This window comes from Hemibagrus wyckioides, linkage group LG24 (genome assembly GCF_019097595.1).
Source record: "Hemibagrus wyckioides isolate EC202008001 linkage group LG24, SWU_Hwy_1.0, whole genome shotgun sequence".
In the NCBI taxonomy this organism is placed as follows: domain Eukaryota; kingdom Metazoa; phylum Chordata; class Actinopteri; order Siluriformes; family Bagridae; genus Hemibagrus; species Hemibagrus wyckioides.
The window spans coordinates 20114956-20132455 of NC_080733.1; the positions used below are offsets into that span (position 1 = coordinate 20114956).

The following is a 17500-nucleotide window of genomic DNA, read 5'->3' on the forward strand; positions in this document are numbered from 1 at the left end:
AACGCAAATATAAAATAACATGCGCTAAAAAACTAAATAAAGCTTTAATATCATCTCCAGGCTCCTAGCTGACTGATATCAGACTTATCAACACAGAGGAAGAAAAGGACGGTGTTTGTGGGAAAAAGCAGCTGAATAAATAACCTCAAAATCCAAAAAAAATCCCACATGGAAATAACTAAATATTCAAATATTATTATTTACTTTCAAATAATATATATACACAATTCTGCATTTACTATGATATTATTATTTATTTATTTAATATTAAATATTAATATTTTGCAATATGTTATAATAATAATAATAACAATAAGGAGGATTACAAACATCAACATCTATAAAAAAAAAAATTTAAAATTGGTTAATGTAAATAAATAATTCAATCTGGCAACCCTGTGCACATCACCATAAAGAGTTTCTGTTAAAAATAAGACAGGTAAAGTTCACTTAAAACAGTGACTGCAGTGTTTACAGGGTCAACTGATTCATTTAGGACATGAGGAACATCAAATTCATCCTTTTACACAACAATTATTTTCATACCTTCATTTGAATTCTGTAGAAATATTACTTAATATTTTATATATATATAAGACAAATATTACATCCTTAATGTCCAGAATTTGTAATGTTTGTATTAAACTGTGTAATGTTGATTTATTTTTTAGAGTAAATGTAGTTTTTACCAGAACATTAATTAATTAACTTATTTATAAATTTACATACTTACTTATTTATTTATGTATTTCTTTAGTTAGTGTTGAGGTCAGTAAAGACTAACCTTGTTGAGAGTTACAGCAGGTTACACTAACTCTCCTTTACAGCCTTATAATTTTTTTTTTCTTAAAATATTTAAAGAACGAGTCTGAGTCTGTCTATAAGAGTGTGTGACGCTGAGGACACATAAAATGATGAATTTCACACAAACTTAATATATATTTTTTAAATTTAAGTCAAGGATTTTGCTGTGTAATGGAGCTCTGGGTTGCCAGATTGCGCTCCAAACACCCACTATGGTTTTATTCCCCAACAACTGAAAGATTATTTTAAAATAAATTTAATATATAATTCTGTTAATATCTGGAATTCTTTAATTTAATTGCAGTTATGTGGTAATGATTCGTTTTGAATTGAAATATTAAAATTTTCCATTTTCAAGATTTTTTATTCTTATTTAAATATTATATAGATACAGGTTTGTACTTTTCTTATCTGAACATATACGTTCAAAATATATAAACGACTTCACGAGTGACTATTAATTATTATTATTACTATTATTATTACTATTATTATTATTATTATTATTATTATTATTATTATTATTATTATTATTATAGTAGTATCTGTAATACTGATCTGTAGTAGAATACTGTAGTATCTAGTAATCTGGCAACCCTACGGTTTGCGTTTATTATAATACCTTTATTATTATACTAACGTTATTATTTTTTCTTCACTTTCTTATTATTTCACAGCTCTGTTTATTGTGAAGTGTGTGTGTGTGTGTGTGTGTGTGTGTATTTGTGAGGATGTAAGCTGTAGATATTTAAAGATTTAGCCTTGTGACTGCGCTGCACTAAATATAACCAGAGCCACATTTCTGACACATATTTATACTCAACTAAAAATACTCATTCTAATCATCTGAACAGCTTGAAAATGAGAATAAATCAGGGTTCAGAGCTGCATCTCAGAGAGATAAAGCAGTTCAGTGATATTTATACGACGTTTCCTCACTCTACTCATCTCTACAGGAACAGAATCGTTGTACAGGCTCGAGTGACAGATGATATATGATGAATATTAGGTTTATTTACCTTTTCTGGCGAGCTGGAGCCTTTTAAATCTGCAGTCGGTGATAATATTAAAAGTCGCGCTGCTCCTGTCTCCAGCCGGATTCAGTCCACACCCTGTCACACAGCCCCCTTTATATCACCGCATACTAGCGCACTACACAGCACGTGAGTACCCTACGTCACCGTCATGGCCGCGAGGGGGCGTGTGGCCTTCCCATACTGTTTAGTACGCTAGTACGCAGGCTCTGGAGTAGCCATGGCGACGCGCGTGCCCGCCTGCCTGCCGTTCTCTGAGGCGCCATGCTAATGTGTTAGCCACAGTGACAGGTGCACTGATTATCAATAAATGAGTTTACACACATTGTTATTACGTATTATTACATCATATTCAGATTACTTTCTGTATCAGTCCCTGTGTAAAGATACGTCTTTATTAAAACCTGCAAAATAATTGATTTAAATGACGATACTAAGAGTTGTAGTCATATTTACGCTAAACTACATTTCCACACGAGCACCGCGGGACTGTAGACCAATCAGAAGCTGCTCTCACATCCGGGGACTATTCAGATATTAATGTACGGAATCATATTTAGTGATTCGAGTCATTTAGATCAATGCGGCAGAATGATTCGAATCTTCTGTACATTTATACCTTCTGTTTTGTTGTAAGAATATGAATTAGCTATAATAAATAATATGGGAAATCTTTGATGCACTGTGTGTTGCCACATACATTTATAATTGACACCCTGAATTTATATATTTCTCTAAAGCTGCATTGTGACATTGTCCATTTTTAAAAGCGTTATAGAAATAACATTTCTGGCACAGTTTAGTGTCCAGATGCAGCGGTAATGCGAGTGATGGCCACTAGATGGCAGATTAGAGCCAAGATTTCTGTCCTCCAGGTTCCTGAGTCCGACTGTGAAATGTTTTGTGATTATTTATATAAGCAATTTCATAATTGTCTTTAAGTATGGCTTGTCTGAATGTGAGTCGCGGAAATCTTTCACAACGTTAAGAAATGAAATCCAGAACAATATTTCTGGTATTAATGAGTAAAATAAATTAAACTTAGGAGATGGTGAGTTTCTTTTTTGTTTCTTTTTTAAAAATGGTATTGTTCTGTTTTTGGTTAATGCTGTTTTGATTTGTTAATGTGTTTTTTATAAGACATAGTAATAATATTTGTAATAAAAAGGAATCACAAAGACGTCGAGGATCGATTCATCTTGCCTGTTCGATTCACTCCGGATCGCTTGTGAATGTCTGACTCCCACAATCCTTTGCGCCCGTCAAATACTTGCCAGTCATTGTGTGTGTAGCGGCGCGCGCGGCCCTGCTGTTCCAGCTGATTTAGAGTCTCGGTGTTAAATCTTTACATTTCTGTTCGCGGTGTTTAACGCTTTAGAGTCATTATGAAAGAAACAACTAAAAGACGCGAGAAGGCGAAGGAAAGCAAGGCGGAGAAGGCGAAGGAGAGCCCGGGCCCCGAGGCTCAGGATGTGGAGATGCCGGAGGAGGAGAGCGCTGCTGCGGCTAAACCGGCTAAAGAGCAGGACTCCATCACGCTGGAAGGTTTTAATCACACTTATTAATCACACTTACTTAAACACACTATCAGAATCCGGATTAGAGAGAAAAGAACTTTATTATCCCAGCGAGTTTCATAAAATAAACAATACATTAGCTTAGCTTGGGGGTTAGCTTAGCCTAGCTAGCTTGAATGTTTATCGGAACTGTTCCTGTTAGCACTGAAAACATTCACCTAACTTTATTTATTTATTTTATTTATTTATTATCGTGTTTGTTTTTTTCTTTACTGAGTTTTTCCGGTTGTCTTGTTTCGGTAAGCAGTCTGACTGAAAGCAGGCGCCATCTTGTTGACGTCACGTCATAATAAACACCTCTCAGAGCCGGACGGTTCGATATAAACATCACGATCTCTAAGCCTGCGATACTGCATGTCACGTGGCCACAGCGATAACTGCCATCTTTAGTGCTGCATTTAAACAACTGTAACTTTGTCGTGTACTAAAATAAATCCACGCTGGACACAAACGATTAGGATTTGACTCTAGGTTTCCTGAAGTCCTGGGTTAAGTCTGGGGGTTAGATTTAGCTTGATTTGTGTAAACACATTCTCGCACGTGTTCTGTGTGTGTGTGTTATTGGCGTGTTTTTGCTCTCTGTAGATATTAAGGAGCACGTGAAGCAGATTGAGAAGGCGGTGTCGGGTAAGGAGCCACGCTTCGTCCTGAGAGCCCTGCGTGCTCTGCCCTCCACCAGCCGCCGACTCAACCCCAACGTCCTCCACAAGGCCATCTCAGGCTTCTACACGTCCAACGCTGCAGGGAAGGAGTTCCTGCTCGGCTTCCTCGAGGAGGTGAAACACACACACACACACACACTGTAAACTCCGTCATAAAACTGATACAGTGTCTTTAAATGTTTAGTAAAGTTAGTACTGTTGATTGTAAACACACCCATGTCAGTCTGTGGGGAGGGTTGGACATGGTTGTGTGGGTGTGTGTGTGTGTTAATTTGAGTCTCTGTCTCCAGCCGATGGACACAGAGGGAGATGTCCAGTTCAGGCCTCGTACTGGTAAAGCAGCAGCTGCTCCTCTCATCCCTGAAGTAGAGGCGTATCTCCAACTGCTGCTGCTCGTCTACCTCATCAACAACAAGCGCTACACTGAGGTACAAGGTTGTGTGTGTGTGGGTGTGTTGTGTATCTGCAGAATTTTCGTAATATTAACTTGACCTGTTGTGTGTTTCAGGCTCAGAAGGTATCAGATGAGCTGCTGCAGAAGATCAGCTCTCAGAACCGCAGGGCTTTGGACCTGGTGGCAGCAAAGTGTTATTATTATCACTGTAGAGTGTACGAGTTCCTCAACCAGCTGGACACAGTGCGCAGGTAACACACACACACACTCTGTGTGCAGGTAGCACTAATACACACACATTTTTCTGTGTTGGTTCCAACACTCGGTGATGTGATTATTGTATTAGCTTCCTGCACACACGCTTGAGGACAGCTACGTTACGTCACGACTCGGACGGTCAGGCCACGCTGCTCAACCTGCTGCTGAGGAACTACCTGCACTACAACCTGTACGACCAGGCCGAGAAACTCGTCTCCAAATCAGTCTTCCCTGAACTTGCTAACAACAACGAGTGGGCTCGCTACCTCTACTACACCGGTAATAACTTCCTATCTCTCTACACCACCACTAATAACTTCCCGTCTCTCTACTACACCGCTACTCACTTCCTGTCTCTCTACTACACCAGTAATCACTTCCTGTCTCTCTACTACATCGCTACTCACTTCCTGTCTCTCTACTACACCAGTAATCACTTCCTGTGTGAAGTGTTAATGCTAGTTGTGTTAATGTGTTTGTACAGAAACGACAGAGCAGTGTTAAGTGTGTGTGTGTGTTTGTGTGTCTTTGTGTGTGTTTCAGGACGGATCAAGGCCATCCAGCTGGAGTACTCGGAAGCCAGGAGAACTCTGACTAACGCACTGCGTAAAGCTCCACAGCACACCGCTGTCGGCTTCAAACAGACCGTGAGTGTCTCTTAACATCCTCTTCATCATTACCACCACCATCATCATTATCATCACCATCATCATCACCATCATCACTATCATTATTATCATCACCATCATCACTATCATTATTATCATCACCATCATCACTATCATTATTATCATCACCATCATCACTATCATTATTATCATCACCATCATCACTATCATTATTATCATCACCATCATCACTATCATCATTATCATCACCATCATCACTATCATCATCACTATCATTATCATTATCATCACCCTCATCATCACTATCATTATCATCACCATCATCACTATCATCATCACTATCATTATCATCACCATCATCACTATCATTATTATCATCACCATCATCATCACTATCGTTATCATCACTATCATCATCATCATCACTATCATTATCATCATCATCATCACTATCATTATCACTATCGTTATCATCACTATCATCATCATCACTATCATCATCACTATCATTATCATCATCATCATCACTATCATTATTATCATCACCATCATCATCACTATCGTTATCATCACTATCATCATCATCATCACTATCATTATCATCATCATCATCACTATCATTATCACTATCGTTATCATCACTATCATCATCACCATCATCACTATCATCATCACTATCATTATTATCATCATCACTATCATTATTATCATCACCATCATCACTATCATTATCACCATCATCACTATCGTTATCATCACTATCATTATCACCATCATCATCATCACTATCATTATCATCACCATCATCATCACTATCATTATCATCACCATCATCACTATCATTATTATCATCACCATCATCATCACTATCATTATTATCATCACCATCATCATCACTATCATTATCATCACCATCATCATCACTATCATTATCATCACCATCATCACTATCATTATCATCACCATCATCACTATCATCATCATCATCACTATCGTTATCATCACTATCATCATCACCATCATCACTATCATCATCACTATCATTATTATCACCATCATCACTATCATTATCACCATCATTATCATCACCATCATCACTATCACCATCATCACTATCATCATCATCACTATCATTATCATCACTATCATCATCATCACCATCATCATCACTATCGTTATCATCACTATCATTATCACCATCATCACTATCATTATCACCATCATCACTATCATTATCATCACCATCATCACTATCATCATCATCATCACTATCGTTATCATCACTATCATCACCATCATCACTATCATCATCACTATCATTATTATCACCATCATCACTATCATTATTATCACCATCATTATCATCAAATCATCACTATCATCATCATCATCACTATCATTATCATCACTATCATTATCATCACCATCATCACTATCGTTATCATCACTATCATTATCATCACCATCATCACTATCATTATCACCATCATCACTATCATTATCATCACTATCATCATCATCATCACTATCGTTATCATCACTATCATCATCACCATCATCACTATCGTTATCATCACTATCATCATCACCATCATCACTATCATCATCATCATCACTATCGTTATCATCACTATCATCACCATCATCACTATCATCATCACTATCATTATTATCACCATCATCACTATCATTATTATCACCATCATTATCATCAAATCATCACTATCATCATCATCATCACTATCATTATCATCACTATCATTATCATCACCATCATCACTATCGTTATCATCACTATCATTATCATCACCATCATCACTATCATTATCACCATCATCACTATCATTATCATCACTATCATCATCATCATCACTATCGTTATCATCACTATCATCATCACCATCATCACTATCGTTATCATCACTATCATCATCACCATCATCACTATCATTATTATCACCATCATTATCATCACCATCATCACTATCATCATCATCATCACTATCATTATCATCACTATCATTATCATCACCATCATCATCACTATCGTTATCATCACTATCATTATCACCATCATCATCACTATCGTTATCATCACCATCATCATCACTATCGTTATCATTATCACCATCATCATTATCATCACTATCATTATCACCATCGTTATCATCACTGTCATTATCATCACTATCATCATCACTATCATCATCACTATCACCATCATCACTATCATTATCATCATCATCATCATCACTATCATTATCCTCACCATCATCATCACTATCATTATCACTATCATCACCATCATTATCACCATCACCATCATCATCACTATCATCATCACTATCGTTATCATCACTATCATCATCACCATCATCATCACTATCGTTATCATCACTATCATCATCACCATCATCATCACTATCGTTATCATCACTATCACCATCATCATCACTATCGTTATCATCACTATCATTATCACCATCATCATCACTATCATTATCATCACTATCACCATCATCATCACTATCATTATCATCATCATCACTATCATTATCATCACTATCATCACCATCATCACTATCATTATCATCACTATCATTATCATCACTATCATCACCATCATCACTATCATTATCATCACTATCACCATCATTATCACCATCATCATCACTATCATTATCATCATCACCATCATCATCACTATCGTTATCATCACTATCATTATCACCATCATCACTATCATTATTATCACCATCATCATCGCTATCGTTATCATCACTATCATTATCATTATCATCATCATCACTATCATTATCACCATCATCATCACTATCATTATCATCATCATTATCACCATCATCACTATCATTATTATCATCACCATCATCACTATCGTTATCATCATCACCATCATCATCACTATCGTTATCATCACTATCATTATCACCATCATCACTATCATTATTATCACCATCATCGCTATCGTTATCATCACTATCATCACTATCATTATCATCATCATCATCATCACTATCATTATTATCATCGCCATCATCACTCATCATCATCACTATCATTATTATCATCGCCATCATCACCATCACCATCATCATCACTATCATTATCATCACTATCATCACCATCACCATCATCATCATCACTATCATTATTATCCTCACCATTATCACTATCGTTATCATCACTATCATTATCATCGCCATCATTATCATCACCATCATTATCATCATCATCATCATCATTATCATCACCACTATCACTATCATCATCACTATCATTATTATCCTCACCATTATCACTATCGTTATCATCACTATCATTATCATCACCACTATCATTATCATCACTATCATTATTATCATCATCATCATCACTATCATTATCATCACCATCATCATCACTATCATTATCATCACCATCATCATCACTATCATTATCACTATCATTATCATCATCATCACTATCATTATCATCATCATTATCATCACCAACATTATCACCATCATCACCATCATTATCATTATCACCACCATCATTATCATCACCATCATTATCATCATCACTATCATTATCATCACTATCATCACCACTATCATCATCACTATCATTATCATCATCATCACTATCATCATCACTATCATTATCATCATCATCATTATTATCATCGCCACCATCATCATCACTATCATTATCATCACCACCATCATCACTATCATCATCACTATCATCATCACCATCATTATCATCATCATCATCATTATCATCACCATCATTATCATCATCATTATCACCATCATTATCATCACCATCATTATCACCATCATTATCATCACCATCATTATCACCATCATTATCATCACCATCATTATCATCATCATTATCACTATCATTATCATCACCACCACCATCACCATCATCATCACCATCATTATCATCGCCACCATCATCACTATCATTATCATCACCATCATCACTATCATCATCACCACCATCATTATCACCATCATCACCATCATTATCATCACCATCATTATTATCATCGCCACCATCATCATCACTATCATTATCATCACCATCACTATCATTATCATCACCATCATCATCACCATCATTATCATCGCCACCATCATCATCACTATCATTATCACCATCATCACTATCATCATCACCACCATCATTATCATCATCATTATCACCATCATCATCACCATCATTATCATCACCATCATTATTATCATCGCCACCATCATCATCACTATCATTATCATCACCATCATCATCACTATCATTATCATCACCATCATCATCATCACTATCATTATCATCACCATCACTATCATTATCATCACCATCATCACTATCATTATCATCACCATCATCACTATCATTATCATCACCATCATCACTATCATTATCATCACCATCATCACTATCATTATCATCACCATCATCACTATCATTATCATCACCATCATCACTATCATTATCATCACCATCATCATCACTATCATTATCATCACCACCATCATCATTATCATCATCATCAACATCATTATCATCATCACCACCACCATCATCATCACCATCATTATCATCATTATCACCATCATTATCATCATCATTATCATCACCATCATTATCATCACCATCATTATCACCATCATTATCACCATCATTATCACCACCATCATTATCATCATCATCATCATCATCATCATCATTATCACCATCATTATCATCATCATCATCATCATTATCACCATCATCACCATCATTATCATTATCACCACCATCATTATCATCATCATTATCATCATCATCATTATCATCATCATCACTATCATTATCACCACCACCATCATTATCACCATCATTATCACCATCACCACCACCATCATCACCATCATTATCATCACCATCATTATCACCATCATCATCATCATCACCACCACCATCATTATCATCATTATCATTATCATCATTATCATCATCATCATTACCATCATCATCACCATCATCACCATCATCATCACCATCATCATCACCATCATTATCACCATCATCATCATCATCACCACCACCATCATTATCATCACCACCATCATCACCATCGTCATCACTATAGTAGAGACTCACCAATACACCACTACACACTCTAACCAAAACTATCTGCCCCCTGTCCATCACACCCATTAGTGCTTTTTTTTCCTCCACAAACTCTTCCTTCACACAGTAGTACAGAAGGGGTGTGTGTGTGTGTGTGTGTGTGTGTGTGTGAGAGAGTGTGTGGAGCTTCACTGATTCTCTGGACCTCAGTGTCCAGTCCCTGCTCCATCATGACCATGTCCCTGTGCACAGAGCTGCTCCATGGTGTGGAGGTGAAGGTTGGAGTGAAGAACTGGAGTGTCCTGCACAGAGCCCTGACTCTGACTCAACCCCACTGACCACTGACTGACCCCCAGACCTTCTCACCAACACCAGAGTCTGATCTCACTAATGCTCTTGTAGCTGAATGATCACTAATCCCCACATACACACTTCAACATCTAGTGGAGAACCTTCCAGAAGAGTGGAGCTGATTAGAACAGTGAAGAGAGGAGAATAAATCTGGAATCTTGATGTTCTACACACACACACACACACACACACACACGGGTTTGATGGTCAGGGGCACTTAGACTGTATTCTGTATTTATTTGTCTCTCTCTCTGTCTCTCTCTCTCAGGTCCATAAGTTGTTGATAGTGGTGGAGTTGTTGCTTGGAGAGATTCCTGACAGACTGCAGTTCCGCCAACCTTCTCTCAAACGCTCCCTCATGCCCTACTTCCTCCTCACTCAGGGTAACTCTTTCTTTCTTTCTTTCTTTCTTTCTTTCTTTCTTTCTTTCTTTCTTTCTCACTCTCTCTTACTCACTCTCACTCTTTCTCTCTCTGTTGTTTTCAGTTCTTACATAATTCTATACATATTACATAATGAAGTGCAGATTTTGTAATGTAAAAGTGTGTGTGTCTTACAGCGGTGAGGACCGGGAACCTGGCAAAGTTTAATCAGGTTCTGGATCAGTTTGGAGAGAAGTTTCAGACTGATGGAACATACACACTCATCATCCGCCTGAGACACAATGTGATTAAGACAGGTGGGTGAGTGTGTGAGACAGAGAGAGAGGTGTGTGTGTGTGTGAGAGAGAGAGCGAGATTGTGTGTGTGAGAGAGTGAGTGTAAGTGTGTGTGCGTGAGACTGACAGACAGAGAGCACACAGACTTGTGCTTTAACCTTTATTATCTGTGTGTGTGATCATCACACCTCTAAAGTGTAACTTCTAACAGACTTTATCATCACTTTAATATAAAGAAGGATGTAGAGATACAGCACAGAGATGGAGCAGCAGCTAGAAATAACACACACTGGAAAAAACAGTAACGGTTTAAAAACAGCTCTCCAGAGAAAATACAGATAATAAAAAACATGATAATTAGAGTGAGGACTGAAATAATGTGGTGTGTGTGTGTGTGTGTGTGTGTGTGCAGGCGTGAGGATGATCAGCTTGTCGTATTCGCGGATCTCTCTGGCTGACATCGCTCAGAAACTGCAGCTGGACAGTCCTGAGGATGCAGAGTTCATTGTGGCAAAGGTCTTACACACACACCAAGCATGAAGAGCATGTGAGTAATGCCCATCTTGGATAAAGGTGTTATATTTGAGTGAGTGTGTGTGTGTGCAGGCGATCCGTGACGGTGTGATCGAGGCGAGTATAAACCATGAGAAGGGTTACGTCCAGTCCAAGGAGACGATGGACATTTACGGCACCCGGGAGCCTCAGCTCGCCTTCCACCAGCGAATCTCCTTCTGTCTGGACATCCACAACATGTCTGTTAAGGTAGGAGAGTGACCGTGTGACCCAGGTGTAGATTAGAGCACTGTCCACTCCACTCCACTCAGGGTGTGTTTACTTTCTCCCAGGCCATGAGATTCCCACCCAAGGCCTACAACAAGGACCTGGAGTCTGCAGAGGTACGGGGATGACATCACACCTTCTGTACATGAGCGGTTACTATGGAAACCAGCACACTGATATAAACCTGTGTGTGTGTGTGTTCACAGGAACGCAGGGAGCGGGAGCAGCAGGATCTGGAGTTTGCTAAAGAAATGGCTGAGGATGATGATGACAGTTTCCCATAAATCAAACTGAAACCTGATTTCTTCTTCTCCTTCACCATCTTCTCCTCCTTCTTCTTCTCCTTCACCATCTTCTCCTCCTTCTTCTTCTCCTTCACCATCTTCTCCTCCTTCTTCTTCTCCTTCACCATCTTCTCCTCCTTCTTCTTCTCCTTCACCATCTTCTCCTCCTTCTTCTTCTCCTTCACCTTCTTCTCCTCCTTCTTCTTCTCCTTCACCTTTTTCTCCCCCCCCCATTCTTCTCCTTCTCCTCCTCGTCCTTCTTTTGTTTTGTTTTCTATTTTAAAAATCCACATTTCCACTCTGTTTGTTGTGTATGAAGCGTTTGGTCTGTAGCGTACTGCTTTTCTGTCTGGATTTAATAAAAAATTCTGATGTCCACAATATTTAGGATGATTAAATCGGACATTTGTTCAGCACGAACTCTGAACAGAATGCAGTGTTCACTGCTGGGAAACTAAATCAGATATTTATTAGAGATTATGTAGATGAACTGGTAATTCCTGCTGGAAGACCTTACATCTTTAATCCAATGTCCTGAGCGAAGCCCTGCATGATGACGGTCAGTGAAACATCCTGGTCATTCACTTCATCATGAAATAATCAGATCTTTATTAATGAATGATTGGTATAATGAGTTATTCTGGTCAAACTTCAAGACTTGATTTGTTCAGGATTATTTCATGATGAAAAAAAAAAGTCTTCTACACTATCGTTATGAAATCTCCGACCTGGTCAGTCGACAGTTAACGAAGATCTTAACTATAGAACTGTAGAGTTCATTACTCATCTCTACTTCCACTTCTAATATTTACTCTGAACTTGTGAAGAGTTATTAATAAAGTACAGGATGTAAATATTCATCATATCCTGACCTCATGGGGTAAAAGTCCAGTCCTTTTATGGTCAAGATGAGGCTGATGAAGTTCATCATTCATTCTGTGTAATCTCTAATAAATCCCTGTCTGTGGGTTCGTCACGAGGGAAAGTGAGACGTTTCAACTCCCTGACAGTCTGAACAGTGTAACCAAGTAAAGCTTCATCATGAGGATGATGAGGCAGGATGATGATGATGAAGCGACACAGACATGATCATTCAGTGCAGAAATAAAGTTGCTTTTTTTTAATGAAAAGCGTCTTGCTGTCTTTCTGTTAAAGTATGACGGTCACGTGAGCATCGCTTGAATCACTGGATTATTATTTAGAGCTTTAAAGAAGTGACCTCTTGATCACATGACCGCTGGAACTAGAAACAATGGAGTTTATTATTAGTTTATGCTGACAGTGTGAGAAAGTTAATAGATTAGTGAGTGATGTTATAGAGTGGACAGTGAGGTTACTGTAATCTACTACACCTCCTAATACAACTTTAATAACTAGTAATGTCAATAACAATAACTTAATCGTAATAATAGAAGTTTAATAACTTTATTAGTTAGCTAATGTACACTGAACAACAGGAGTGTATTAGTGAGAGTTCGCCTCAGGTTGATGATGTAATAAAGGTTAGAGTAAACTATAAGGAATATTGGGTAACACTTCAGCATTGAATTACAGAGAACCGTAAACCCCGGAGGTGTTATGATGTCATAATGAGTAATAAACAAAAAGGAGTAGAAAATTCATAAGCTATAGAGAGCAAATATAAAATACTGTACAGATATTAAGTGTAATTATAAGGTTATTAACAACAGTAATTGGTGAATAAGTTGTATTAATATAAAATGATCTGCAGCACTTTAACGTCGCGTCACAGTTCAACATGAACACGGCTGCAGCGAGCCTCAGAGTCTACAACAACTGAAAACGAGTTTTTCTAGTTACTTTTTTAAAAAACATTATTATTATAAAAAAAAATATTAAAATGTCATTTTATTTAATGTGTATGTAGCGTATAGTAAGTTTTAGAAAGTTGTTGTTTATAGTGTAGAAGATGATAGTAATGTTACGTTATTAGTACAGTGTAGAAATATAAGGTTATGGTTAGATTGGTGAGTTGTAATAATCTAAAATGATTAGTAATGATATAGTACTGTAGCTGTACTCATGTAAGGTTATTAGCAGTAGTAAATGCAGAAGAGTAATTGTTATATAATGTTATTAGTAAGTGTTGGTTAGTTAATAGATTAACTGAGTTGCTCATAGGAGATGAGGACTGAGATGATTATTGACTACATGAGGAATCAGGTGAGGAACTAAAGCCCCCTGATGGTCAGCATGAACACACACACACACACACACACACAGCTGCTGTACTGGGAGTGTTGTGGTCTGTTCATTATCTGAGAGACATATTGATGTTTATTATTATCTGTAAAAGTTCCTGTTAGCTTCTTCAGACTGATAACTCAGACTGTGATGCTACTGTTCATCTCACCAGATACAAGTGCTGACACAGCTGGTCTTATAGGAACTGTATCTGTTCCCCATCTACTCCATCAGGATATACGCGATATTGCCAAAAGTATTGGGACGTCTACCTTTCCCTGCACATGAATGTAATATGGAGTTGTCCCGCCCTTTGCAGCTATAACTCTTCTGGGAAGGCTTTCCACAAGGTTTAGGAGTGTGTTTATGGGAATTTTTGACCAATCCTCTAGAAGTGCATTTGTGAGGTCAGGCACTGATGTTGGATGAGAAGGTCTGGCTCACAGTCTCCACTCTAATTCATCCCAAAGGTGTTCTATGGGGTTGAGGTCAGGACTCTGTGCAGGACAGTCAAGTTCCAAACTCACTCATCCATGTCTTTATGGACCTTGCTTTGGTCACTGGTGTGCAGTCATGTTGGAACAGGAAGGGGTCATCCCCAAACTGTTCCCACAAAGAGCATGAAATTGTCCAAAATGTCTTGGTATGAAGCTGAAGCATTAAGAGTTCCTTTCACTGGAACTAAGGGGCGGAGCCCAACCCCTGAAAAACAACACCTGAACTCAATGATGTGGAGGGGTGTCCCAATACTTTTGCCAATATAGTGTAGATATTTTACCTCAAAGCGATGACATCACAGGCCATTACCTCATAGTGTACACTCTACCTGTAGAACAGATTAGCCATTTCTCTCCACATTATCAATTTGGTACAACTATAATACCAACCACTAAAGACCAACTTCTTACTAGACCCCTAAATGCAGATGATTTAGATGAAGTAACAAACAGCATAGGCACTATTTTCACCAGCACACTAAACACTGTTGCCCGCATCCGACTAAAAAAGGTCAGAGTTAAAACACCTGCACCACGGTATAATAGTCATATTCACGCCCTCATGAGAGCAACCCGTAACCTCGAGCCAAAGTGGAGAACAACTAAATATGAAGTTTTTAGAATTGCATATAAAGACAGTTTGTCCAACTATAGACAGGCTCTAAAAGCTGCTAGGGCTGAGCATCTGAGCAAACTGATAGAAATAAACCAGAACAATCCCAGATTCTTATTCAGTACTGTGGCTAGACTAACAAAACATCAGATTCCTGAAGAGAGTATTTCAGCACAGTTTAGTAGTGAGGACTTGATAATATCAGGAACAAAATAATGGATGTTCAACCTCTGACAGTATCCCATGATCCAGTCCAGCCTAAAGCTCGACATCTAGAGCTACAATGCTTTACCAGTATAGGGCAGGAAGAGCTGTATAAACTTATCACCACGGCTAAATCACCAAGGTGTTTGTTAGATCCACCAACTAGAATACTAAAAGAAGTGATACATGCAGCTGGAGAACCGTTTCTAAACATTATTAACTCCTCACTATAGTTAGGTCATGTCCCTAAACCTCTCAAGTTAGCAGTTATTAAGCCTCTTCTTAAGAAACCGAAACTAGACCCTAATGAAATAACAAATTAGAGACCGATTTCAAACCTTCCGTTTATATCTAAAATATTAGAAAAGGTGTCAGCTCAATTCCTTCCTACAGGAAAACAATATCCATGAAGAATTTCAGTCAGGTTTCAGGCCCCATCATAGTACAGAAACTGCACTAGTTAAAATCACTAATGACTTGTTTTTAGCTTCGGACCAAGGCTGCATCTCCATTTTAGTCCTGCTTGATCTTTGTGCTGCATTCCACACTATAGATCATAATATTCTCATAGATCACTTACAAAATCACAGGTATGCAGAGACAGGCATTAAAATGGTTTAGATCCTACCTGTCTGATCCATACCACTCTGTAGATTTAAATGGAGAACTGTCCAGTGTAGTACCAGTGAAATACGGGGTCCCACAAGGGTCAGTTTTAGGACCTCTGCTTTTCTCAGTATACATACTTCCATTGGGTAACTTCATTACCAGAAACAGAACGTTCCATTACAACAGCATGGGATTAGTTTCCATTGTTATGCTGACAATACCCAGTTATATATCTCATCAAAACCAGATGAAATATCTAATTTGTCTAGATTAACTGAGTGTGTTAAAGATATTAGAGATTGGATCACCAATAATTTTCTATTACTAAATTATACTATATACTTATATATATTACTTATTGGTCCAAAAACCAGTACACAGAAGCTCTCACAATTCAGCTTGCATCTAGAAGGATGCACTGTTACTACTAGCTCTACAGTGAAAGACCTGGGTGTAATATTAGACAGCAACTTATCCTTTAAAAATCATATTTCCAATATCACAAAAACAGTAATGTAATGCATTACTAGGTGTTTGTCCTGCATCTTCAATAAACAAGCTACAGTTAGTCCAGAATTGTGCTGCTTTGAGATAATGTCCATTGTTAAAAGCGCTATACAAATAAAATGTTTAAATTGAATTCTACTTTTTAATTTTTTTTGTGTTTAACCTCACGTTACACAGATCTGTTATAATCTCGTTATTTCCTCCTTATTCTCTGATTATTTCATCTAACATCAAAAACGCTGAGTATCTGCAATAAAATGTGAGTGAGATCTGGCTTCCAGACAGAAGTTCTTGCTGTGTGAGGAGA

At 37.7% G+C, this 17500-nt stretch overlaps 2 protein-coding genes across 2 annotated transcripts in view; one reads left to right on the forward strand and one right to left on the reverse strand.

Moving 5' to 3' along the window:
• mllt11 (MLLT11 transcription factor 7 cofactor) overlaps positions 1-1974 on the reverse strand; it is a 2672-nt gene extending 698 nt beyond the window's left edge. The window contains exon 1 of the mRNA XM_058377967.1: positions 1824-1974. The gene's annotated coding sequence lies outside the window, so the exon portion shown is untranslated. The remainder of the gene's footprint in view (positions 1-1823) is intronic.
• A 1106-nt stretch (positions 1975-3080) lies between these two features.
• psmd3 (proteasome 26S subunit, non-ATPase 3) lies at positions 3081-13688 on the forward strand. The gene is made up of 12 exons (XM_058378004.1): positions 3081-3383; positions 4001-4191; positions 4368-4505; positions 4586-4722; positions 4818-5008; positions 5273-5376; positions 11105-11219; positions 11396-11515; positions 11907-12010; positions 12101-12256; positions 12340-12390; positions 12481-13688. Exons 1-12 carry the CDS (start codon positions 3224-3226, stop codon positions 12556-12558), a joined length of 1545 nt encoding a protein of 514 aa, XP_058233987.1. The 5' UTR covers positions 3081-3223; the 3' UTR covers positions 12559-13688.
• Positions 13689-17500: the final 3812 nt, after the last annotated feature.

Coding starts and splice junctions, on each gene's coding strand:
- psmd3 (XM_058378004.1), top strand. CDS start 3,224: ATGAAAGAAACAACTAAAAGACGCGAGAAGGCGAAGGAAAGCAAGGCG. Junction 11,516..11,906: donor ACACAATGTGATTAAGACAG/GTGGGTGAGTGT, acceptor GTGTGTGTGCAG/GCGTGAGGATGATCAGCTTG. Junction 12,391..12,480: donor AGGACCTGGAGTCTGCAGAG/GTACGGGGATGA, acceptor GTGTGTTCACAG/GAACGCAGGGAGCGGGAGCA.